General features: G+C 61.8%; 1 protein-coding gene across 3 annotated transcripts in view; it reads left to right on the forward strand.

Moving 5' to 3' along the window:
• The window catches only part of SPEG (striated muscle enriched protein kinase), a 130,521-nt gene that overhangs the window by 68,247 nt on the left and 38,247 nt on the right, over positions 1-24,027 (forward strand). For all 3 annotated transcript variants that reach the window (XM_054043334.1, XM_054043335.1, XM_054043336.1), the window contains exons 13-16: positions 20,108-20,337; positions 21,638-21,757; positions 22,448-22,552; positions 23,071-23,277. In XM_054043334.1, the coding sequence (XP_053899309.1) occupies positions 20,108-20,337; positions 21,638-21,757; positions 22,448-22,552; positions 23,071-23,277 (662 nt within the window). The remainder of the gene's footprint in view (positions 1-20,107; positions 20,338-21,637; positions 21,758-22,447; positions 22,553-23,070; positions 23,278-24,027) is intronic.

Genomic DNA, 24,027 nt, shown 5'->3' on the forward strand with positions numbered 1-24,027 from the left:
GAGGCACAAACTGCCGGTCGATGATTTCTGCTGGACCCTCCAAGGTTGGGCTCAATCACGTGATGTGGGAGCTGAGTTCCAGCAACTGGAGTTCTCCATCCCTTTTCCCCATCCAGTCTGACACCAGCCCGGTCCCCAGGGTCTCAGCCCGGCAGTTCTCTAGCTGAGGGGCGTCTGTTGTAAAAGCCTCCGTAGAGTCTTTTTGCCTTTTCATCCGATTTGGCTGCTGTCTTTGTGTCTGGCCGCTTTGCAGATCGGCTCTTTTCCAGCGTTGGCCAGTAGTTCTGAGTTGCTGCCCACCGGGAGCTGCTCTGGGGGTTGGTCTGTAACTCAGAGGAGCCAGGGAGGAATCTTCCTGCTGTCGGTTTCCTTAGCTGCCTGTGCAGCTCTCAGCCTCTCCACGGGCTGGTGGGGAACGCGTGCTGTTAGAAATGGGATCAGAATAACTTCAGTTTGGCTGCAGTGGATTGTGGGCCATTGTCCGTCACTTGTTGTGCTGGAATACCAAAGTGAGCAAAAGTGCGCGTCAATTTCCTGATAACGCTGTGACGTGTTATGGCTTTCCTGATAACGCTGTGACGTGTTATGGCTTTCCATTGCATTATTTCTATGTACCTGGAAGAATAATCCACAATAGCCAAGTAGTGCTGTATTCTGAATCTGCATGAACCTGCAGCTCGTCTCTTCCCAGGTCAGGCCGGTCGGGTGTTCGCACGCTGTATGGCTCAGCGTTGTCTCTTCCCAGGTCTGACCGGTCGGGTGTTCGCACGCTGTATGGCTCAGCGTTGTCTGTTCCCAGGTCTGACCGGTCGGGTGTTCGCACGCTGTATGGCTCAGGGTTGTCTGTTCCCAGGTCAGGCCGGTCGGGTGTTCGCACGCTGTATGGCTCAGCGTTGTCTGTTCCCAGGTCTGACCGGTCGGGTGTTCGCACGCTGTATGGCTCAGGGTTGTCTGTTCCCAGGTCAGGCCGGTCGGGTGTTCGCACGCTGTATGGCTCAGCGTTGTCTGTTCCCAGGTCTGACCGGTCGGGTGTTCGCACGCTGTATGGCTCAGCGTTGTCTCTTCCCAGGTCAGGCCGGTCGGGTGTTCGCACGCTGTATGGCTCAGCGTTGTCTCTTCCCAGGTCTGACCGGTCGGGTGTTCGCACGCTGTATGGCTCAGCGTTGTCTGTTCCCAGGTCTGACCGGTCGGGTGTTCGCACGCTGTATGGCTCAGCGTTGTCTGTTCCCAGGTCTGACCGGTCGGGTGTTCGCACGCTGTATGGCTCAGCGTTGTCTGTTCCCAGGTCAGGCCGGTCGGGTGTTCGCACGCTGTATGGCTCAGCGTTGTCTGTTCCCAGGTCAGGCCGGTCGGGTGTTCGCACGCTGTATGGCTCAGCGTTGTCTCTTCCCAGGTCTGACCGGTCGGGTGTTCGCACGCTGTATGGCTCAGGGTTGTCTGTTCCCAGATCAGGCCGGTCGGGTGTTCGCACGCTGTATGGCTCAGCGTTGTCTCTTCCCAGGTCAGGCCGGTCGGGTGTTCGCACGCTGTATGGCTCAGCGTTGTCTGTTCCCAGGTCTGACCGGTCGGGTGTTCGCACGCTGTATGGCTCAGCGTTGTCTCTTCCCAGGTCAGGCCGGTCGGGTGTTCGCACGCTGTATGGCTCAGGGTTGTCTCTTCCCAGGTCTGACCGGTCGGGTGTTCGCACGCTGTATGGCTCAGCGTTGTCTGTTCCCAGGTCTGACCGGTCGGGTGTTCGCACGCTGTATGGCTCAGCGTTGTCTGTTCCCAGGTCAGGCCGGTCGGGTGTTCGCACGCTGTATGGCTCAGCGTTGTCTGTTCCCAGGTCTGAATGGTCGGGTGTTCGCACGCTGTATGGCTCAGCGTTGTCTCTTCCCAGGTCTGACCGGTCGGGTGTTCGCACGCTGTATGGCTCAGCGTTGTCTCTTCCCAGGTCTGACCGATCGGGTGTTCGCACGCTGTATGGCTCAGGGTTGTCTCTTCCCAGGTCAGGCCGGTCGGGTGTTTGCACGCTGTATGGCTCAGCGTTGTCTCTTCCCAGCTCAGGCCGGTCGGGTGTTCGCACGCTGTATGGCTCAGCGTTGTCTCTTCCCAGCTCAGGCCGGTCGGGTGTTCGCACGCTGTATGGCTCAGCGTTGTCTCTTCCCAGCTCAGGCCGGTCGGGTGTTCGCACGCTGTATGGCTCAGCGTTGTCTCTTCCCAGCTCAGGCCGGTCGGGTGTTCGCACGCTGTATGGCTCAGCGTTGTCTCTTCCCAGCTCAGGCCGGTCGGGTGTTCGCACGCTGTATGGCTCAGCGTTGTCTCTTCCCAGCTCAGGCCGGTCGGGTGTTCGCACGCTGTATGGCTCAGCGTTGTCTGTTCCCAGGTCTGACCGGTCGGGTGTTCGCACGCTGTATGGCTCAGCGTTGTCTGTTCCCAGGTCAGGCCGGTCGGGTGTTCGCACGCTGTATGGCTCAGCGTTGTCTGTTCCCAGGTCAGGCCGGTCGGGTGTTCGCACGCTGTATGGCTCAGCGTTGTCTCTTCCCAGGTCAGGCCGGTCGGGTGTTCGCACGCTGTATGGCTCAGCGTTGTCTCTTCCCAGGTCTGACCGGTCGGGTGTTCGCACGCTGTATGGCTCAGCGTTGTCTCTTCCCAGGTCTGACCGGTCGGGTGTTCGCACGCTGTATGGCTCAGCGTTGTCTGTTCCCAGGTCTGACCGGTCGGGTGTTCGCACGCTGTATGGCTCAGCGTTGTCTGTTCCCAGGTCTGACCGGTCGGGTGTTCGCACGCTGTATGGCTCAGCGTTGTCTGTTCCCAGGTCAGGCCGGTCGGGTGTTCGCACGCTGTATGGCTCAGCGTTGTCTGTTCCCAGGTCAGGCCGGTCGGGTGTTCGCACGCTTTATGGCTCAGCGTTGTCTCTTCCCAGGTCTGACCGGTCGGGTGTTCGCACGCTGTATGGCTCAGCGTTGTCTGTTCCCAGGTCTGACCGGTTGGGTGTTCGCACGCTGTATGGCTCAGCGTTGTCTGTTCCCAGGTCAGGCTGGTCGGGTGTTCGCACGCTGTATGGCTCAGCGTTGTCTGTTCCCAGGTCTGACCGGTCGGGTGTTCGCACGCTGTATGGCTCAGGGTTGTCTGTTCCCAGATCAGGCCGGTCGGGTGTTCGCACGCTGTATGGCTCAGCGTTGTCTCTTCCCAGGTCAGGCCGGTCGGGTGTTCGCACGCTGTATGGCTCAGCGTTGTCTGTTCCCAGGTCTGACCGGTCGGGTGTTCGCACGCTGTATGGCTCAGCGTTGTCTCTTCCCAGGTCAGGCCGGTCGGGTGTTCGCACGCTGTATGGCTCAGGGTTGTCTCTTCCCAGGTCTGACCGGTCGGGTGTTCGCACGCTGTATGGCTCAGCGTTGTCTGTTCCCAGGTCTGACCGGTCGGGTGTTCGCACGCTGTATGGCTCAGCGTTGTCTGTTCCCAGGTCAGGCCGGTCGGGTGTTCGCACGCTGTATGGCTCAGCGTTGTCTGTTCCCAGGTCTGAATGGTCGGGTGTTCGCACGCTGTATGGCTCAGCGTTGTCTCTTCCCAGGTCTGACCGGTCGGGTGTTCGCACGCTGTATGGCTCAGCGTTGTCTCTTCCCAGGTCAGACCGATCGGGTGTTCGCACGCTGTATGGCTCAGGGTTGTCTCTTCCCAGGTCAGGCCGGTCGGGTGTTTGCACGCTGTATGGCTCAGCGTTGTCTCTTCCCAGCTCAGGCCGGTCGGGTGTTCGCACGCTGTATGGCTCAGCGTTGTCTCTTCCCAGCTCAGGCCGGTCGGGTGTTCGCACGCTGTATGGCTCAGCGTTGTCTCTTCCCAGCTCAGGCCGGTCGGGTGTTCGCACGCTGTATGGCTCAGCGTTGTCTCTTCCCAGCTCAGGCCGGTCGGGTGTTCGCACGCTGTATGGCTCAGCGTTGTCTCTTCCCAGGTCAGGCCGGTCGGGTGTTCGCACGCTGTATGGCTCAGCGTTGTCTGTTCCCAGGTCTGACCGGTCGGGTGTTCGCACGCTGTATGGCTCAGCGTTGTCTCTTCCCAGCTCAGGCCGGTCGGGTGTTCGCACGCTGTATGGCTCAGCGTTGTCTCTTCCCAGCTCAGGCCGGTCGGGTGTTCGCACGCTGTATGGCTCAGCGTTGTCTCTTCCCAGCTCAGGCCGGTCGGGTGTTCGCACGCTGTATGGCTCAGCGTTGTCTGTTCCCAGGTCTGACCGGTCGGGTGTTCGCACGCTGTATGGCTCAGCGTTGTCTGTTCCCAGGTCAGGCCGGTCGGGTGTTCGCACGCTGTATGGCTCAGCGTTGTCTGTTCCCAGGTCAGGCCGGTCGGGTGTTCGCACGCTGTATGGCTCAGCGTTGTCTCTTCCCAGGTCAGGCCGGTCGGGTGTTCGCACGCTGTATGGCTCAGCGTTGTCTCTTCCCAGGTCTGACCGGTCGGGTGTTCGCACGCTGTATGGCTCAGCGTTGTCTCTTCCCAGGTCTGACCGGTCGGGTGTTCGCACGCTGTATGGCTCAGCGTTGTCTCTTCCCAGGTCAGGCCGGTCGGGTGTTCGCACGCTGTATGGCTCAGCGTTGTCTCTTCCCAGGTCTGACCGGTCGGGTGTTCGCACGCTGTATGGCTCAGCGTTGTCTGTTCCCAGGTCTGACCGGTCGGGTGTTCGCACGCTGTATGGCTCAGGGTTGTCTGTTCCCAGGTCAGGCCGGTCGGGTGTTCGCACGCTGTATGGCTCAGCGTTGTCTGTTCCCAGGTCTGACCGGTCGGGTGTTCGCACGCTGTATGGCTCAGGGTTGTCTGTTCCCAGGTCAGGCCGGTCGGGTGTTCGCACGCTGTATGGCTCAGCGTTGTCTCTTCCCAGGTCAGGCCGGTCGGGTGTTCGCACGCTGTATGGCTCAGCGTTGTCTGTTCCCAGGTCTGACCGGTCGGGTGTTCGCACGCTGTATGGCTCAGCGTTGTCTCTTCCCAGGTCAGGCCGGTCGGCTGTTCGCACGCTGTATGGCTCAGCGTTGTCTCTTCCCAGGTCTGACCGGTCGGGTGTTCGCACGCTGTATGGCTCAGCGTTGTCTGTTCCCAGGTCTGACCGGTCGGGTGTTCGCACGCTGTATGGCTCAGCGTTGTCTGTTCCCAGGTCTGACCGGTCGGGTGTTCGCACGCTGTATGGCTCAGCGTTGTCTGTTCCCAGGTCAGGCCGGTCGGGTGTTCGCACGCTGTATGGCTCAGCGTTGTCTGTTCCCAGGTCTGACCGGTCGGGTGTTCGCACGCTGTATGGCTCAGCGTTGTCTCTTCCCAGGTCTGACCGGTCGGGTGTTCGCACGCTGTATGGCTCAGCGTTGTCTCTTCCCAGGTCTGACCGATCGGGTGTTCGCACGCTGTATGGCTCAGGGTTGTCTCTTCCCAGGTCAGGCCGGTCGGGTGTTCGCACGCTGTATGGCTCAGGGTTGTCTCTTCCCAGGTCAGGCCGGTCGGGTGTTCGCACGCTGTATGGCTCAGCGTTGTGTGTTCCCAGGTCAGGCCGGTCGGGTGTTCGCACGCTGTATGGCTCAGCGTTGTCTCTTCCCAGGTCTGACCGGTCGGGTGTTCGCACGCTGTATGGCTCAGCGTTGTCTGTTCCCAGGTCTGACCGGTCGGGTGTTCGCACGCTGTATGGCTCAGCGTTGTCTGTTCCCAGGTCTGACCGGTTGGGTGTTCGCACGCTGTATGGCTCAGCGTTGTCTGTTCCCAGGTCAGGCCGGTCGGGTGTTCGCACGCTGTATGGCTCAGCGTTGTCTGTTCCCAGGTCTGACCGGTCGGGTGTTCGCACGCTGTATGGCTCAGGGTTGTCTGTTCCCAGATCAGGCCGGTCGGGTGTTCGCACGCTGTATGGCTCAGCGTTGTCTCTTCCCAGGTCAGGCCGGTCGGGTGTTCGCACGCTGTATGGCTCAGCGTTGTCTGTTCCCAGGTCTGACCGGTCGGGTGTTCGCACGCTGTATGGCTCAGCGTTGTCTCTTCCCAGGTCAGGCCGGTCGGGTGTTCGCACGCTGTATGGCTCAGGGTTGTCTCTTCCCAGGTCTGACCGGTCGGGTGTTCGCACGCTGTATGGCTCAGCGTTGTCTGTTCCCAGGTCTGACCGGTCGGGTGTTCGCACGCTGTATGGCTCAGCGTTGTCTGTTCCCAGGTCTGACCGGTCGGGTGTTCGCACGCTGTATGGCTCAGCGTTGTCTGTTCCCAGGTCAGGCCGGTCGGGTGTTCGCACGCTGTATGGCTCAGCGTTGTCTGTTCCCAGGTCTGAATGGTCGGGTGTTCGCACGCTGTATGGCTCAGCGTTGTCTCTTCCCAGGTCTGACCGGTCGGGTGTTCGCACGCTGTATGGCTCAGCGTTGTCTCTTCCCAGGTCTGACCGATCGGGTGTTCGCACGCTGTATGGCTCAGGGTTGTCTCTTCCCAGGTCAGGCCGGTCGGGTGTTTGCACGCTGTATGGCTCAGCGTTGTCTCTTCCCAGCTCAGGCCGGTCGGGTGTTCGCACGCTGTATGGCTCAGCGTTGTCTCTTCCCAGCTCAGGCCGGTCGGGTGTTCGCACGCTGTATGGCTCAGCGTTGTCTCTTCCCAGCTCAGGCCGGTCGGGTGTTCGCACGCTGTATGGCTCAGCGTTGTCTCTTCCCAGGTCAGGCCGGTCGGGTGTTCGCACGCTGTATGGCTCAGCGTTGTCTGTTCCCAGGTCTGACCGGTCGGGTGTTCGCACGCTGTATGGCTCAGCGTTGTCTGTTCCCAGGTCAGGCCGGTCGGGTGTTCGCACGCTGTATGGCTCAGCGTTGTCTCTTCCCAGGTCAGGCCGGTCGGGTGTTCGCACGCTGTATGGCTCAGCGTTGTCTCTTCCCAGGTCAGGCCGGTCGGGTGTTCGCACGCTGTATGGCTCAGCGTTGTCTTCCCAGGTCTGACCGGTCGGGTGTTCGCACGCTGTATGGCTCAGCGTTGTCTCTTCCCAGGTCTGACCGGTCGGGTGTTCGCACGCTGTATGGCTCAGCGTTGTCTCTTCCCAGGTCAGGCCGGTCGGGTGTTCGCACGCTGTATGGCTCAGCGTTGTCTGTTCCCAGGTCTGACCGGTCGGGTGTTCGCACGCTGTATGGCTCAGGGTTGTCTCTTCCCAGCTCAGGCCGGTCGGGTGTTCGCACGCTGTATGGCTCAGGGTTGTCTCTTCCCAGGTCAGGCCGGTCGGGTGTTCGCAGGCTGTATGGCTCAGGGTTGTCTGTTCCCAGGTCAGGCCGGTCGGGTGTTCGCACGCTGTATGGCTCAGCGTTGTCTGTTCCCAGGTCAGGCCGGTCGGGTGTTCGCACGCTGTATGGCTCAGCGTTGTCTGTTCCCAGGTCTGACCGGTCGGGTGTTCGCACGCTGTATGGCTCAGCGTTGTCTCTTCCCAGGTCTGACCGGTCGGGTGTTCGCACGCTGTATGGCTCAGCGTTGTCTCTTCCCAGGTCAGGCCGGTCGGGTGTTCGCACGCTGTATGGCTCAGCGTTGTCTCTTCCCAGGTCAGGCCGGTCGGGTGTTCGCACGCTGTATGGCTCAGCGTTGTCTGTTCCCAGGTCAGGCCGGTCGGGTGTTCGCACGCTGTATGGCTCAGCGTTGTCTGTTTCCAGGTCAGGCCGGTCGGGTGTTCGCACGCTGTATGGCTCAGCGTTGTCTCTTCCCAGGTCTGACCGGTCGGGTGTTCGCACGCTGTATGGCTCAGCGTTGTCTCTTCCCAGGTCAGGCCGGTCGGGTGTTCGCACGCTGTATGGCTCAGCGTTGTCTGTTCCCAGGTCTGACCGGTCAGGTGTTCGCACGCTGTATGGCTCAGGGTTGTCTCTTCCCAGCTCAGGCCGGTCGGGTGTTCGCACGCTGTATGGCTCAGCGTTGTCTGTTCCCAGGTCAGGCCGGTCGGGTGTTCGCACGCTGTATGGCTCAGCGTTGTCTGTTTCCAGGTCAGGCCGGTCGGGTGTTCGCACGCTGTATGGCTCAGCGTTGTCTCTTCCCAGGTCTGACCGGTCGGGTGTTCGCACGCTGTATGGCTCAGCGTTGTCTCTTCCCAGGTCAGGCCGGTCGGGTGTTCGCACGCTGTATGGCTCAGCGTTGTCTGTTCCCAGGTCTGACCGGTCGGGTGTTCGCACGCTGTATGGCTCAGGGTTGTCTCTTCCCAGCTCAGTCCGGTCGGGTGTTCGCATGCTGTATGGCTCAGGGTTGTCTCTTCCCAGGTCAGGCCGGTCGGGTGTTCGCACGCTGTATGGCTCAGCGTTGTCTCTTCCCAGGTCAGGCCGGTCGGGTCTTCGCACGCTGTATGGCTCAGCGTTGTCTCTTCCCAGGTCTGACCGGTCGGGTGTTCGCACGCTGTATGGCTCAGGGTTGTCTCTTCCCAGCTCAGGCCGGTCGGGTGTTCGCACGCTGTATGGCTCAGGGTTGTCTGTTCCCAGGTCAGGCCGGTCGGGTGTTCGCACGCTGTATGGCTCAGCGTTGTCTGTTCCCAGGTCAGGCCGGTCGGGTGTTCGCACGCTGTATGGCTCAGCGTTGTCTGTTCCCAGGTCTGACCGGTCGGGTGTTCGCACGCTGTATGGCTCAGCGTTGTCTCTTCCCAGGTCTGACCGGTCGGGTGTTCGCACGCTGTATGGCTCAGCGTTGTCTCTTCCCAGGTCAGGCCGGTCGGGTGTTCGCACGCTGTATGGCTCAGCGTTGTCTCTTCCCAGGTCAGGCCGGTCGGGTGTTCGCACGCTGTATGGCTCAGCGTTGTCTGTTCCCAGGTCAGGCCGGTCGGGTGTTCGCACGCTGTATGGCTCAGCGTTGTCTGTTCCCAGGTCAGGCCGGTCGGGTGTTCGCACGCTGTATGGCTCAGCGTTGTCTCTTCCCAGGTCTGACCGGTCGGGTGTTCGCACGCTGTATGGCTCAGCGTTGTCTCTTCCCAGGTCAGGCCGGTCGGGTGTTCGCACCCTGTATGGCTCAGCGTTGTCTGTTCCCAGGTCTGACCGGTCGGGTGTTCGCACGCTGTATGGCTCAGGGTTGTCTCTTCCCAGCTCAGGCCGGTCGGGTGTTCGCATGCTGTATGGCTCAGGGTTGTCTCTTCCCAGGTCAGGCCGGTCGGGTGTTCGCACGCTGTATGGCTCAGGGTTGTCTGTTCCCAGGTCAGGCCGGTCGGGTGTTCGCACGCTGTATGGCTCAGCGTTGTCTGTTCCCAGGTCAGGCCGGTCGGGTGTTCGCACGCTGTATGGCTCAGCGTTGTCTGTTCCCAGGTCTGACCGGTCGGGTGTTCGCACGCTGTATGGCTCAGCGTTGTCTCTTCCCAGGTCTGACCGGTCGGGTGTTCGCACGCTGTATGGCTCAGCGTTGTCTCTTCCCAGGTCAGGCCGGTCGGGTGTTCGCACGCTGTATGGCTCAGCGTTGTCTGTTCCCAGGTCTGACCGGTCGGGTGTTCGCACGCTGTATGGCTCAGGGTTGTCTGTTCCCAGGTCAGGCCGGTGGGGTGTTCGCACGCTGTATGGCTCAGCGTTGTCTCTTCCCAGGTCAGGCCGGTCGGGTGTTCGCACGCTGTATGGCTCAGCGTTGTCTCTTCCCAGGTCAGGCCTGTCGGGTGTTCGCACGCTGTATGGGTCAGGGTTGTCTGTTCCCAGGTCAGGCCGGTCGGGTGTTCGCACGCTGTATGGCTCAGCGTTGTCTCTTCCCAGGTCTGACCGGTCGGGTGTTCGCACGCTGTATGGCTCAGCGTTGTCTGTTCCCAGGTCAGGCCGGTCGGGTGTTCGCACGCTGTATGGCTCAGCGTTGTCTGTTCCCAGGTCTGACCGATCGGGTGTTCGCACGCTGTATGGCTCAGCGTTGTCTCTTCCCAGGTCAGGCCGGTCGGGTGTTCGCACGCTGTATGGCTCAGCGTTGTCTGTTCCCAGGTCAGGCCGGTCGGGTGTTCGCACGCTGTATGGCTCAGCGTTGTCTGTTCCCAGGTCAGGCCGGTCGGGTGTTCGCACGCTGTATGGCTCAGCGTTGTCTGTTCCCAGGTCTGACCGGTCGGGTGTTCGCACGCTGTATGGCTCAGCGTTGTCTGTTCCCAGGTCAGGCCGGTCGGGTGTTCGCACGCTGTATGGCTCAGCGTTGTCTGTTCCCAGGTCTGACCGGTCGGGTGTTCGCACGCTGTATGGCTCAGCGTTGTCTCTTCCCAGGTCTGACCGGTTGGGTGTTCGCACGCTGTATGGCTCAGGGTTGTCTCTTCCCAGGTCAGGCCGGTCGGGTGTTCGCACGCTGTATGGCTCAGCGTTGTCTGTTCCCAGGTCAGGCCGGTCGGGTGTTCGCACGCTGTATGGCTCAGCGTTGTCTCTTCCCAGGTCTGACCGATCGGGTGTTCGCACACTGTATGGCTCAGCGTTGTCTGTTCCCAGGTCTGACCGGTCGGGTGTTCGCACGCTGTATGGCTCAGGGTTGTCTGTTCCCAGGTCAGGCCGGTCGGGTGTTCGCACGCTGTATGGTTCAGCTTTGTCTCTTCCCAGGTCAGGCCGGTCGGGTGTTCGCACGCTGTATGGCTCAGCGTTGTCTGTTCCCAGGTCAGGCTGGTCGGGTGTTCGCACGCTGTATGGGTCAGCGTTGTCTGTTCCCAGGTCAGGCCGGTCGGGTGTTCGCACGCTGTATGGCTCAGCGTTGTCTGTTCCCAGGTCTGACCGGTCGGGTGTTCGCACGCTGTATGGCTCAGCGTTGTCTCTTCCCAGGTCTGACCGGTCGGGTGTTCTCACGCTGTATGGCTCAGGGTTGTCTCTTCCCAGGTCAGGCCGGTCGGGTGTTCGCACGCTGTATGGCTCAGCGTTGTCTCTTCCCAGGTCTGACCGGTCGGGTGTTCGCACGCTGTATGGCTCAGCGTTGTCTGTTCCCAGGTTAGGCCGGTCGGGTGTTCGCACGCTGTATGGCTCAGCGTTGTCTGTTCCCAGGTCTGACCGGTCGGGTGTTCGCACGCTGTATGGCTCAGCGTTGTCTCTTCCCAGGTCTGACCGGTCGGGTGTTCGCACGCTGTATGGCTCAGGGTTGTCTGTTCCCAGGTCTGACCGGTCGGGTGTTCGCACGCTGTATGGCTCAGCGTTGTCTCTTCCCAGGTCAGGCCGGTCGGGTGTTCGCACGCTGTATGGCTCAGCGTTGTCTCTTCCCAGGTCAGGCCGGTCGGGTGTTCGCACGCTGTATGGCTCAGCGTTGTCTGTTCCCAGGTCAGGCCTGTCGGGTGTTCGCACGCTGTATGGCTCAGCGTTGTCTGTTCCCAGGTCTGACCGGTCGGGTGTTCACACGCTGTATGGCTCAGCGTTGTCTGTTCCCAGGTCAGGCCGGTCGGGTGTTCGCACGCTGTATGGCTCAGGGTTGTCTCTTCCCAGGTCTGACCGGTCTGGTGTTCGCACGCTGTATGGCTCAGGGTTGTCTCTTCCCAGGTCTGACCGGTCGGGTGTTCGCACGCTGTATGGCTCAGCGTTGTCTGTTCCCAGGTCTGACCGGTCGGGTGTTCGCACGCTGTATGGCTCAGCGTTGTCTGTTCCCAGGTCAGGCCGTTTGGGTGTTCGCACGCTGTATGGCTCAGCGTTGTCTGTTCCCAGGTCTGACCGGTCGGGTGTTCACACGCTGTATGGCTCAGCGTTGTCTGTTCCCAGGTCAGGCCGGTCGGGTGTTCGCACGCTGTATGGCTCAGCGTTGTCTCTTCCCAGGTCTGACCGGTCGGGTGTTCGCACGCTGTATGGCTCAGCGTTGTCTGTTCCCAGGTCAGGCCGGTCGGGTGTTCGCACGCTGTATGGCTCAGGGTTGTCTCTTCCCAGGTCAGGCCGGTCGGGTGTTCGCACGCTGTATGGGTCAGGGTTGTCTCTTCCCAGGTCTGTCCGGTCGGGTGTTCGCACGCTGTATGGCTCAGCGTTGTCTGTTCCCAGGTCAGGCCGTTCGGGTGTTCGCACGCTGTATGGCTCAGCGTTGTCTGTTCCCAGGTCTGACCGGTCGGGTGTTCACACGCTGTATGGCTCAGCGTTGTCTGTTCCCAGGTCAGGCCGGTCGGGTGTTCGCACGCTGTATGGCTCAGGGTTGTCTCTTCCCAGGTCTGACCGGTCGGGTGTTCGCACGCTGTATGGCTCAGGGTTGTCTCTTCCCAGGTCTGACCGGTCGGGTGTTCGCACGCTGTATGGCTCAGCGTTGTCTGTTCCCAGGTCTGACCGGTCGGGTGTTCGCACGCTGTATGGCTCAGGGTTGTCTCTTCCCAGGTCTGACCGGTCGGGTGTTCGCACGCTGTATGGCTCAGCGTTGTCTGTTCCCAGGTCTGACCGGTCGGGTGTTCGCATGCTGTATGGCTCAGGGTTGTCTCTTCCCAGGTCTGACCGGTCGGGTGTTCGCACGCTGTATGGCTCAGCGTTGTCTGTTCCCAGGTCTGACCGGTCGGGTGTTCGCACGCTGTATGGCTCAGGGTTGTCTCTTCCCAGGTCTGACCGGTCGGGTGTTCGCACGCTGTATGGCTCAGCGTTGTCTGTTCCCAGGTCTGACCGGTCGGGTGTTCGCACGCTGTATGGCTCAGGGTTGTCTCTTCCCAGGTCTGACCGGTCGGGTGTTCGCACGCTGTATGGCTCAGGGTTGTCTCTTCCCAGGTCTGACCGGTCGGGTGTTCGCACGCTGTATGGCTCAGGGTTGTCTCTTCCCAGGTCTGACCGGTCGGGTGTTCGCACGCTGTATGGCTCAGCGTTGTCTGTTCCCAGGTCTGACCGGTCGGGTGTTCGCACGCTGTATGGCTCAGCGTTGTCTCTTCCCAGGTCAGGCCGGTCGGGTGTTCGCACGCTGTATGGCTCAGCGTTGTCTCTTCCCAGGTCTGACCGGTCGGGTGTTCGCACGCTGTATGGCTCAGCGTTGTCTCTTCCCAGGTCTGACCGGTCGGGTGTTCGCACGCTGTATGGCTCAGCGTTGTCTGTTCCCAGGTCAGGCCAGTCGGGTGTTCGCACGCTGTATGGCTCAGCGTTGTCTCTTCCCAGGTCTGACCGGTCGGGTGTTCGCACGCTGTATGGCTCAGCGTTGTCTGTTCCCAGGTCAGGCCAGTCGGGTGTTCGCACGCTGTATGGCTCAGCGTTGTCTCTTCCCAGGTCTGACCGGTCGGGTGTTCGCACGCTGTATGGCTCAGCGTTGTCTCTTCCCAGGTCTGACCGGTCGGGTGTTCGCACGCTGTATGGCTCAGCGTTGTCTGTTCCCAGGTCAGGCCAGTCGGGTGTTCGCACGCTGTATGGCTCAGCGTTGTCTCTTCCCAAGTCTGACCGGTCGGGTGTTCACACGCTGTATGGCTCAGCGTTGTCTGTTCCCAGGTCAGGCCGGTCGGGTGTTCGCACGCTGTATGGCTCAGGGTTGTCTCTTCCCAGGTCTGACCGGTCGGGTGTTCGCACGCTGTATGGCTCAGGGTTGTCTCTTCCCAGGTCTGACCGGTCGGGTGTTCGCACGCTGTATGGCTCAGGGTTGTCTCTTCCCAGGTCTGACCGGTCGGGTGTTCGCACGCTGTATGGCTCAGCGTTGTCTGTTCCCAGGTCTGACCGGTCGGGTGTTCGCACGCTGTATGGCTCAGCGTTGTCTGTTCCCAGGTCTGACCGGTCGGGTGTTCGCACGCTGTATGGCTCAGCGTTGTCTCTTCCCAGGTCAGGCCGGTCGGGTGTTCGCACGCTGTATGGCTCAGCGTTGTCTCTTCCCAGGTCTGACCGGTCGGGTGTTCGCACGCTGTATGGCTCAGCGTTGTCTCTTCCCAGGTCTGACCGGTCGGGTGTTTGCACGCTGTATGGCTCAGGGTTGTCTGTTCCCAGGTCAGGCCGGTCGGGTGTTCGCACGCTGTATGGCTCAGGGTTGTCTGTTCCCAGGTCTGACCGGTCGGGTGTTCGCACGCTGTATGGCTCAGCGTTGTCTGTTCCCAGGTCAGGCCGGTCGGGTGTTCGCACGCTGTATGGCTCAGCGTTGTCTGTTCCCAGCTCAGGCCGGTAGGGTGTTCACACGCTGTATGGCTCAGCGTTGTCTCTTCCCAGGTCAGGCCGGTCGGGTGTTCGCACGCTGTATGGCTCAGCGTTGTCTCTTCCCAGGTCTGACCGGTCGGGTGTTCGCACGCTGTATGGCTCAGCGTTGTCTCTTCCCAGGTCAGGCCGGTCGGGTGTTCGCACGCTGTATGGCTCAGCGTTGTCTCTTCCCAGGTCTGACCGGTCGGGTGTTCGCACGCTGTATGGCTCAGCGTTGTCTGTTCCCAGGTCAGGCTGGTCGGGTGTTCGCACGCTGTATGGCTCAGCGTTGTCTCTTCTCAGCTCAGGCCGGTCGGGTGTTCGCACGCTGTATGGCTCAGGGTTGTCTCTTCCCAGGTCTGACCGGTCGGGTGTTCGCACGCTGTATGGCTCAGCGTTGTCTCTTCCCAGCTCAGGCCGGTCGGGTGTTCGCACGCTGTATGGCTCAGGGTTGTCTCTTCCCAGGTCTGACCGGTCGGGTGTTCGCACGCTGTATGGCTCAGGGTTGTCTCTTCCCAGCTCAGGCCGGTCGGGTGTTCGCACGCTGTATGGCTCAGGGTTGTCTCTTCCCAGGTCTGACCGGTCGGGTGTTCGCACGCTGTATGGCTCAGCGTTGTCTCTTCCCAGCTCAGGCCGGTCGGGTGTTCGCACGCTGTATGGCTCAGGGTTGTCTCTTCCCAGGTCTGACCGGTCGGGTGTTCACACGCTGTATGGCTCAGCGTTGTCTGTTCCCAGGTCAGGCCGGTCGGGTGTTCGCACGCTGTATGGCTCAGCGTTGTGTCTTCCCAGGTCTGACTGGTCGGGTGTTCGCACGCTGTATGGCTCAGCGTTGTCTCTTCCCAGGTCTGACCGGTCGGGTGTTCGCACGCTGTATGGCTCAGCGTTGTCTCTTCCCAGGTCTGACCGGTCGGGTGTTCGCACGCTGTATGGCTCAGCGTTGTGTCTTCCCAGGTCTGACCGGTCGGGTGTTCGCACGCTGTATGGCTCAGCGTTGTCTCTTCCCAGGTCTGACCGGTCGGGTGTTCGCACGCTGTATGGCTCAGCGTTGTCTGTTCCCAGGTCAGGCCGGTCGGGTGTTCGCACGCTGTATGGCTCAGGGTTGTCTCTTCCCAGGTCAGGCCGGTCGGGTGTTCGCACGCTGTATGGGTCAGGGTTGTCTCTTCCCAGGTCTGACCGGTCGGGTGTTCGCACGCTGTATGGCTCAGCGTTGTCTGTTCCCAGGTCAGGCTGGTCGGGTGTTCGCACGCTGTATGGCTCAGCGTTGTCTCTTCCCAGGTCTGACCGGTCGGGTGTTTGCACGCTGTATGGCTCAGGGTTGTCTGTTCCCAGGTCAGGCCGGTCGGGTGTTCGCACGCTGTATGGCTCAGCGTTGTCTGTTCCCAGGTCAGGCCGGTCGGGTGTTCACACGCTGTATGGCTCAGCGTTGTCTCTTCCCAGGTCTGACCGGTCGGGTGTTTGCACGCTGTATGTTTTGTACTGGATCTCCTTCCAAAAGTCCACTATCATCAAGTCCTCCATTGAGTTCTCCCACCGTTCTCACCGGGCCCGTCACGGCTGCCGTGCTGTGGCTGTGAAGGCTGCTGGTCTACGGTCCCCTGATCACGCACAACTCTGAATGCAAAGTTTTGTCTTTGAAACCTCTGTGCTGACCTGGCCCGGGCAGTTCGGATCCCGCCAGGGCCAGTCAGAGCGAGGTCCGGTGCCTTCAGCTCGGGGAGGGGCTGCAGGTGATTGCAAGACCCTTCGGTGGTGACTGACATCAGCTCCTGGGTCCCTTCCAAAGGCACTAGCCCTGCCATGAGTGGGGAGACAGTGGGGGCAGCGATACCTTTTATTGGACCCACTTCTGCTGGGGAGAGAGAGCAGCTTTCGAGCTCCCCTGAGCTCCTGTTCAGCGCTGGGCAGGGTTCGGTCACAAGGCAGCTGCCGCTAACTGGCCCGCTACGCCGCCTCCCCACGTGGGGTAGAGTCCCGGTCGACGCAGCGCCAGTGGAGATGCTGCGCTCCTCACATTGCCTGTTACTGGCTTGCAGGCGCCTTCCTACAGCGCCCCACGCTGACAGTACAGTCGGTGCAAGTGCTCCTGGGGAGGACGCAAGGAGCGAGTGTGGCCACGCAGGAGTGCTGGAGTGACTGCCGCGCTGCACACCGCTGTGAATTAGCTCAACTTCGGGCATGTCTACACTTGCCATTGAAAGCGGAAAGTCTCATTTTTGTGCAAAAACCACAGGAGCGTCTACACTTGCCAATGACTTTTTGCAGTGAAACTCAGCAGTGAAAACCAGCTCCACGAGAGGCGGACAGCTCTTATCGCGGCTGCTTTTGCGGTGATGTGCAAGTGAAGACACGTTCTTCCTGTTTACAGGGCGTTTAGCCTCTGCAGGGTCTCCCACAGTGCCTGGGTGACCACTCTGGCCAGCAGCTCTGAGGCCAGGTAAACAGACGTCCACCCTCCCCTGTAAAGCCCTGGGAACTTTGAAACTCGGAGCAAAGGATCCCCTGCTTGGAGCAATGCTGAGCTCCTGGGCTGATCAGTGTCTGGGGAGAGAGGGCCCTGCAGGGACCTGGGTGCCCTGATCACCCTCCCCCCTTCCCACAAAACTTGTCGTCAAACTGGAGCGAGCTGCACTGTGGGACAGCTGCCCTAGAGCGCTGCTCTCATCCCCGATGGAAACACTCTCTGATGCCTGAGGAAGTAAGTGAGTACACAAACCAGCGCTTCACTTTCACCGGTTCACTATCACTGGTGAAACTGACAGTGCAAAAACCTCTGCAAGTGTAGCCATACTCTTAGTTCTGTAGTGTAGACACCCCTCCAGTCATAGGGAGGAAAGGATGCGGGGTGGGGGGCTGGAGAGAAGCAGTTAGTGGGTGACAGATTGTTGTAAGAAGCCATAAATCCAGTGTCTCTGGTCAGTCCCTGATTTTCAGTGTCTAGCTAGTTATGAACTGAAGCTCCCAGGCTCGTCTTTGGGAAGTGTCGGGCAGGTTCCCTTGGAGGCTGAGGACTGAGCAATCAGACACGGATGGCGCTTCGGCTCGCTCTTCATGGAAAGACTATTGACTTTAAATGGGCTCAGGAGCAGACTTCACGGTCATCTCACAGGGACTTGCAGTTGCTTTCTCCAATGCCCTGGGGCCCTCCTGGCTACGGCAGCCTGGCCGCGAATGTTCACAGACTCAGAGACTCTAAGGTCAGAAGGGACCAGTATGATCATCTAGTCTGACCTCCCGCATGATGCAGGCCACAAAGCCGTCCCTACCCTTTCCCTTGACTCTGCTGTTGAAGTCCCCAAATCCTGTGATTTAAGGACTTCAAGGGGCAGAGAATTCTCCAGCTAGCGATCCCTGCCCCATGCTGCGGAGGAAGGCGAAAAACCTCCAGGGCCTCTGCCAATCTGCCCTGGAGGAAAATTCCTTCCCGACCCCAAATATGGCGATCAGTAGAACCCCGAGCATGCGGGCAAGATTCTCCAGCCAGACCCGCATTGACCATTGATACTATTTACCAGCGATGGCATGTTATTGACTAATTGACTAAAATCACGTTATCCCATCAAACTATTCCCTCCATAAACCTATCAAGCTTAATCTTAAAGCCAGAGAGGTCTTTCGCCCCCACTGTTTCCCTCGGAAGGCTGTTCCAAAATTTCACTCCTCTGATGGTTAGAAACCTTCGTCTAATTTCAAGCCTAAACTTCCCCACGGCCAGTTTATATCCATTATATCACTTTCACTCTCCAGGCAGGTTCGCTGTCTTTCCAAGTGGTGGATCCCAGAAACAACGGCTCTTCATTGTCCATAATATAAGTCAACTCCCTGACTGCTTTGGTGCAGCAGACGGCTGCAAAATGTCCATATTTTGTGCATGTATCACACACTGCGTCTCTGGCTGGATATGCATCATCTCTTGGGATAGGACTTTCTCCACACCGTGGGCACGTAGGCTGGAATTTGTCCCTCTTAGCCTGGGATTCTCTGTCCTTGCCTCAGGGGTCTTAGGACAATGACTTTTAACACCCAAGTGTCTGTTACAGTTTCAGGTTTTTCAGGTTGCTCCTGCTTCGCTGTCTGGCTGGCCGGGGCTAAGGTTAAATCTCTTCCATTGTCGCTGCTTTGAAAGGTTTGGATCTGTTAACCCAGCCACCAGCCTGTCCACGTTTTACATTCCCCAAATCCCAGTCTTCAGGCAGCGTATGTGGAGCTCTTATAAAACCCTGAACCCTCCCCCTGGTTCTTGAGTTCTCTGGGAAAACATGCACTTTTCTGGAGCCATTTCTCTGAGGTCGGGAGCATGCGTGAGACATAGCCAGACCCTTCCCTAGTCATCTCGGTGACTGTCCTCAGCAAAGTCAATTTAAAGACCTGCTCCGCCTGCTCCCCCCTCCCTGAACGAAGGCACCTGCATAGCTCCAGTTTCTTTGTGGAGCTTGGGAGCCATGCACAGTGCGGCTTCCAGGCTGCCCATCGGGAAGGTGTCAAAGCAGAAGTTCTCGGGAGCACTGAAGAGCGGCTGGGCACGAGATCCTGCAGCGCTTGCTGCTTGGGTCCGTCTGTGGGTGTTCTCAGGCCCACTCTGCACCATGCCGTGCTCCTGGACCGGACCTGGCCTGGCTTCAGAGCCCCGTGCGGGACTGTTCTGAAACCCACGCCCACCCGCTCCCGCTATTGTGGGATCCCGGTCCCCCGCAGGGCTCTACTACAGAGCTTGCTTAGACCCACCTGGCCGCTCTGCCCGTTTGGCTGAGGGTTGTCTAAACATGGTATTGGGGCACAGCGCCGCCTAGTGGCGGAGCAGCATAGTACAGTTAGAACCCCATTGCGTTCCCCACGGGGTGGGGCAGTGGCCAGGCAGCCAGGGCCGGCAGCATCGCCCGGGGCCAGGCGCTGCCCCGTGTGCGGGGCTCCCGGGAGCTGTCTCCAGTGCTGGGTGTCCCAGCGGCGTTTCCCGGCAATCCTGGGATGCTGGCCCAGCCACTGGTCGCTGTCGCTCTGCAGAGGACTCTGGCTTCAAGAACGCGCAGATCTTCCCACGGAGCCAGGGCTCAGAGCACCCCGCCCAGGAGCGCTGGCTACGTGGTGGCTCAGATCTGCTCCCGGCCACAGCCCACAAGCCTCCCACACGCTGGCAGAGCTCCCACCGGCCTCCCTCTGGGGCTGGGCCCAGTCCCCGCCCCTACCCCGGGGGCGACTCTGTCCCTCGCCAGGTGCCTGGCCCAGGCTCTGTAGCCCATGAATCGATCTATCTAGGAGCAGTCTGGCCCCAAGTCCCCGTGCGTTGGACAGAGCTGTGGGGAGGGGGCAGTGGCGTCCCTGCCATTCGGGTGCTCAGTAGGCCCCTCGTCCGCAGGGACCGGCCCCCAGCGCCCTGGGGGAGGCAGGGTCCCAGTGGGGGCAGCTGTTGGCTGGTGGCTGAGGGGTCCCTGGAGCGGGAGGAGCTGCTGGACCCACAGTGGACACCCCAGGAGCAGTGTGGACTGGCAGTCAGCACTCCCGGGTGCTTACCCAGCTCTGCTGCTGGGGGTCTGGGGCGGGTCCTGTCCCCTCCCCAGCCGTACTGTGGGGGTGGGGATCCTGGCCTACCTCCGGGATGGGTCTGTCCGTGCTCTGGCCCTGCCTCGTCCCTTGCCCCAGGGCCGAGAGGACACCAGACCTGGTGTCAGAGGTGCGTGGGGCAGAGCAGTCCTCGGCCACGGAATGAGTCACCGGTGGGGCAGCTGGGCTGGCCGGAGCCCAGCGTGGGGGCAGCACCAGGCCTGTCCCTGCAGGGCGGTGGGAGAAACCAGACCTCACACAGCTGCCAGTGGGGGGCCCCCTGGGAACGGAGCGGAGCTGCCCCCATCACGGCCCAGAGCAGCCCCCATGTCCCGACGGCTCCCGTCAGCGACCCGGGGGGCCCTCTTGGGCGGGGTGCTCTGAGCCCTGGCTCCGTGGGAAGATCTGTGGGTTTCTGTTGGCGTGTGGGCGTCAGCCCCCACACTGGTCCCCTTAGAGCTGCCCACGCTGCCCCCAAGCTCTGAAGGCAGCTCCGGTGAGGGGCAAAGGGCAGCTCTGGGGGGAGGGTGAACCCAACAGAGTGGGAGGGGCTGTACTTGCCCCACTGGCTTCCAGATGCCCCTGCAGGGCCTGGGCCAGCTGGTGCAGCGGGCGTGTCTTGGCTGTTGCAGCTCCAAGCTGGAGAAGATGCCGTCCATCCCGGAGGAGCCGGAGCTGCCGGAGAACGAGGTGGAGCGCTTCACCATGCCTGACTTCCTCCACCCCCTGCACGACCTGGACGTGGTGGAGTCCAAGGAGGCCGTGCTGGAGTGCCAGGTGGCCGGCCTCCCCTATCCCACCATCACCTGGTTCCACAACGGCACCAAGATCCGCAGCTCCGAGGACCGCAAGATGACCCAGTGTAGGGCTCCGGCCGCGCCGCGCTGGGCCTGCTCTTCCCACGGGCGGGGGGTGGGGGGGTGTCACACCGTGCCCGGCCTGAGCCGCGGCCTCAGAGGCTGAGCACCCACCCTAACCCGCAGCAACTGCTTCTCCAGTCATAGCCCTCGCTGCTTCCCCAGCCTGCTCCCCTCGGGGGGGCCCCTCGGCCAGCTGCTCCCAGGGGACCCGCCAGCAGAACTGGGGTCAAAGTAAATGGAATCACAGCGCCCCCTGCTGGGAGAGGCCAGGCCCGAGTCACCGGGAGCTCCCCCACACCCAGTGCTCTGCCCCATTTCCCACAGCACCCCCTGCTGGGAGAGGTGGGGCTGGAATAGCCGGGGGCTCCCCTCACAGCCAGTGCCCCCCCCGCTCCCCACAGCGCCCCCTGCTGGGAGAGGCTGGGCCAGAGTCACTGGGAGCCCCCCACACCCAGCGCTCTGCCCCATTTCCCACAGCACCCCCTGCTGGGAGAGGCTGGGACTGTCATAGCCGGGAGCCCCCCACACCCAGCGCTGTGCCCCGCTCCCCACAGCGCCCCCTGCTGGGAGAGGCCGGGACTGGTGTAGCCGGGAGCTCCCCCACACCCAGCGCTGTGCCCCGTTCCCCACAGCGCCCCCTGCTGGGAGAGGCTGGGACTGTCATAGCCGGGAGCCCCCCACACCCAGCGCTCTGCCCCGTTCCCCACAGCGCCCCCTGCTGGGAGAGGCTGGGACTGGCGTAGCCGGGAGCTCCCCCACACCCAGCGCTGTGCCCCGCTCCCCACAGCGCCCCCTGCTGGGAGAGGCCGGGACTGGCATAGCCGGGAGCCCCCCCACACCCAGCGCTGTGCCCCGTTCCCCACAGCGCCCCCTGCTGGGAGAGGCTGGGACTGGCGTAGCCGGGAGCCCCCCCACACCCAGCGCTGTGCCCCGTTCCCCACAGCGCCCCCTGCTGGGAGAGGCTGGGACTGGCGTAGCCGGGAGCACCCCACACCCAGCGCTCTGCCCCGTTCCCCACAGCGCCCCCTGCTGGGAGAGGCTGGGACTGGCGTAGCCGGGAGCCCCGCCACACCCAGTGCTGTGCCCCGCTCCCCACAGCGCCCCCTGCTGGGAGAGGCTGGGACTGTCATAGCCGGGAGCCCCCCACACCCCGTGACCCCTGTGCTCCCATCAGCTCCTGTGCACGGTGCCCTGGTTCCCAGCATGCCCAGCTGGAGCTCTGCTCTGATTGGCTGCTGGGGAGCATAACACATCAGCGTCATCTTCCTACTGTGGTTTTCATCCGCCCCCGTCTCCCCGCAGACAAGGACACCCACCGCCTGCTGTTCCCAGCCGTCAGCCACGCCCACGCCGGCGTCTATAAAAGTGTCATTGCCAACCGAGTGGGGAAGGCCACGTGCTACGCTCACCTCTACGTGACAGGTGAGGGCCCCGCGCCCCAGGCTGGGCTCACAGGGCCTCCCTGCTGCGGCCTGGGGGAGAAGGCGGGACCTCAGCCGCACAGGGCTGGGCCCTTCCCCGGGGCACGGGCGGCCGCGCTCATCTGGCCGCGGAGCGACGTGCCGAAGGCCGGCTGTCCCCAGGAGCTTGCTGCACGACCACAGCCCAGAGCCTGGCCACGTGGCTCTGTCCCGTCATCGCACGCTCCCGTGCTCCTCTGATGGACCACGGGGACGAGCGGCTGGCGTGCGCCGACCACGGGGACGAGCGGCTGGCGTGCGCCGACCACGGGGACGAGCGGCTGGCGTGTGCTGGTGTGTGCCGACGTGTCCGTGGTTTATGGGTGACTCCGCTGGAGGCAGCCGGTTCTGTGTCTTCGGGGCACTGCCGGGTGTCTTGCCCCTACACGGAGCCCCGGAAGCCCTGGGGGAGTCACTGGAGCTGTTGTGGCCCGGTGGCTGCCAGGGCAGGACGGCAGCGGGGAGCAGAGCACTGCGAGTGGGTGGGGAGGGGTGGCTGTCCCGTCCCATGTGTCTCTCCACATGGCCTGTGGCCCCCTCTCTCAGCTGCTCCCCACACATGCCCGCCATGCGTGTGGGTCCGGGACCTGCCTGCCCAGAGGTTGTGGGGCCTGCTGAGTCCACCCGTGCCATGCCTGCCTGTTTCTTTCAGACGTGGTGCCGACTCCCCCCGACGGGCCGCCCGCTGTGCTGGCCGTGACCGGCAGAGCCGTCACGCTGACCTGGAACAAGCCCAAGTGGCTCGACTCAGCCATAGGTGATCTGGGCACTGGGAAGGGGGCAGTGGCGGGGGCTGGGCCAGGCCAGGGGGGCAGTGGGAGGAGGAGCAGGGCTGTGGGGCATTGGGAAGGGGGGCGGTAGCAGGGGCTGGGCCAGGCCAGGGGGGCAGTGGGAGGAGGAGCAGGGCTGTGGGGCATTGGGAAGGGGGGCGGTAGCAGGGGCTGGGCCAGGCCAGGGGGGCAGTGGGAGGGGGAGCAGGGCTGTGGGGCATTGGGAAGGGGGGCGGTAGCAGGGGCTGGGTCAGGCCAGGGGGGCAGTGGGAGGGGGAGCAGGGCTGTGGGACACTGGGAAGGGGGGCAGTGGGAGGGGGAGAAGGGCTGCCCCCCAGCGCCTGGGAGGGCCAGTGGCCAGGTGGAGCTTAGAGCTGAGCCGCATGGGGATCCCCCCCAGCTGTGGGGCCTGGCTGGGCCGGGCCGTAGCCATGGGGCGGGGCGGAGATGGTGCTGGCTGGGAGCCCTGAGAACGTAGCATGGCAGTAGCCTCTCCTCTGCGCAGACCCCGCCTCGGTGACCTACACCATCCAGCAGCAGGCGCTGGGCACCAGCCAATGGACCATTGTGGCCACCGGCCTGCGAGACACGCGCGGCACATTGCACAGCCTGGCCAAGGGGCCGCGATACCTCTTCCGAGTGCTCACAGCCACCCCCAGGAGCAGCAGCAAGCCCTCACCTCCCAGCGAGCCAGTGCAGCTCCTGGATCGGGGTAAGAGGGGCGGGGGGAACTCTGGGCCACCACCTGGGAGCTGCTGGGCCCCCTTAACTCTCCATCCTGGGCTGTCTCCCACAAGGCTTTGCTAGTGACCAGCAGCAAACCCTTCCAGGTGCTGTGATCACTCAGCCACCAGCATGTGGACCCCACACCCCGCTGGATTGCATGAATGCTCCCAGAGCCGGTCACATAGAGAACGGCACCAGCCCATCCCCCCAGCTCCCCAGCCTTGCACCCCGGAGCTGCACCATCCTGCCCCGGGCAGACACCCGACCAGTGTAAGTTCATTGCCCAGTCGCCCTCCCTCAGTGTGCAGAGGACACGCACCAGCCTTGGTAACCAGAGCTGAGATTTCCCAAGCACTGGTTTAGGTAAAGCATAAAGCAGATTTATTCACTACAGGAAGGTCGGTTAGACGTGATAGGCACAAAAAGTCAGCGATAGTTACCAAAGAAAATAAAAGATAAGCACCCAGTCAAAATCTTAACCCTTATTATACCAGGCAGTATTTGGATCAAGCAGTTTTCTCACCCCACTGGATGTTACAGTTCTTAATACTCAGACTTCTCTCTCCAGCCTGGGACCAGTCTCCTCAGTTGAAGTCTTTGTCTTTCCAGCATTCTTGTTGTTTCTAGCATAGATGGGGGAGGAGAAAGGCAAAATCATAGAATATCAGGGTTGGAAGGGACCTCAGGAGGTATCTAGTCCAACCCCCTGCTCAAAGCAGGACCAATTCCCAACTAA

Source organism: Malaclemys terrapin, chromosome 11 (genome assembly GCF_027887155.1).
Source record: "Malaclemys terrapin pileata isolate rMalTer1 chromosome 11, rMalTer1.hap1, whole genome shotgun sequence".
Taxonomy (NCBI): Eukaryota; Metazoa; Chordata; order Testudines; family Emydidae; genus Malaclemys; species Malaclemys terrapin.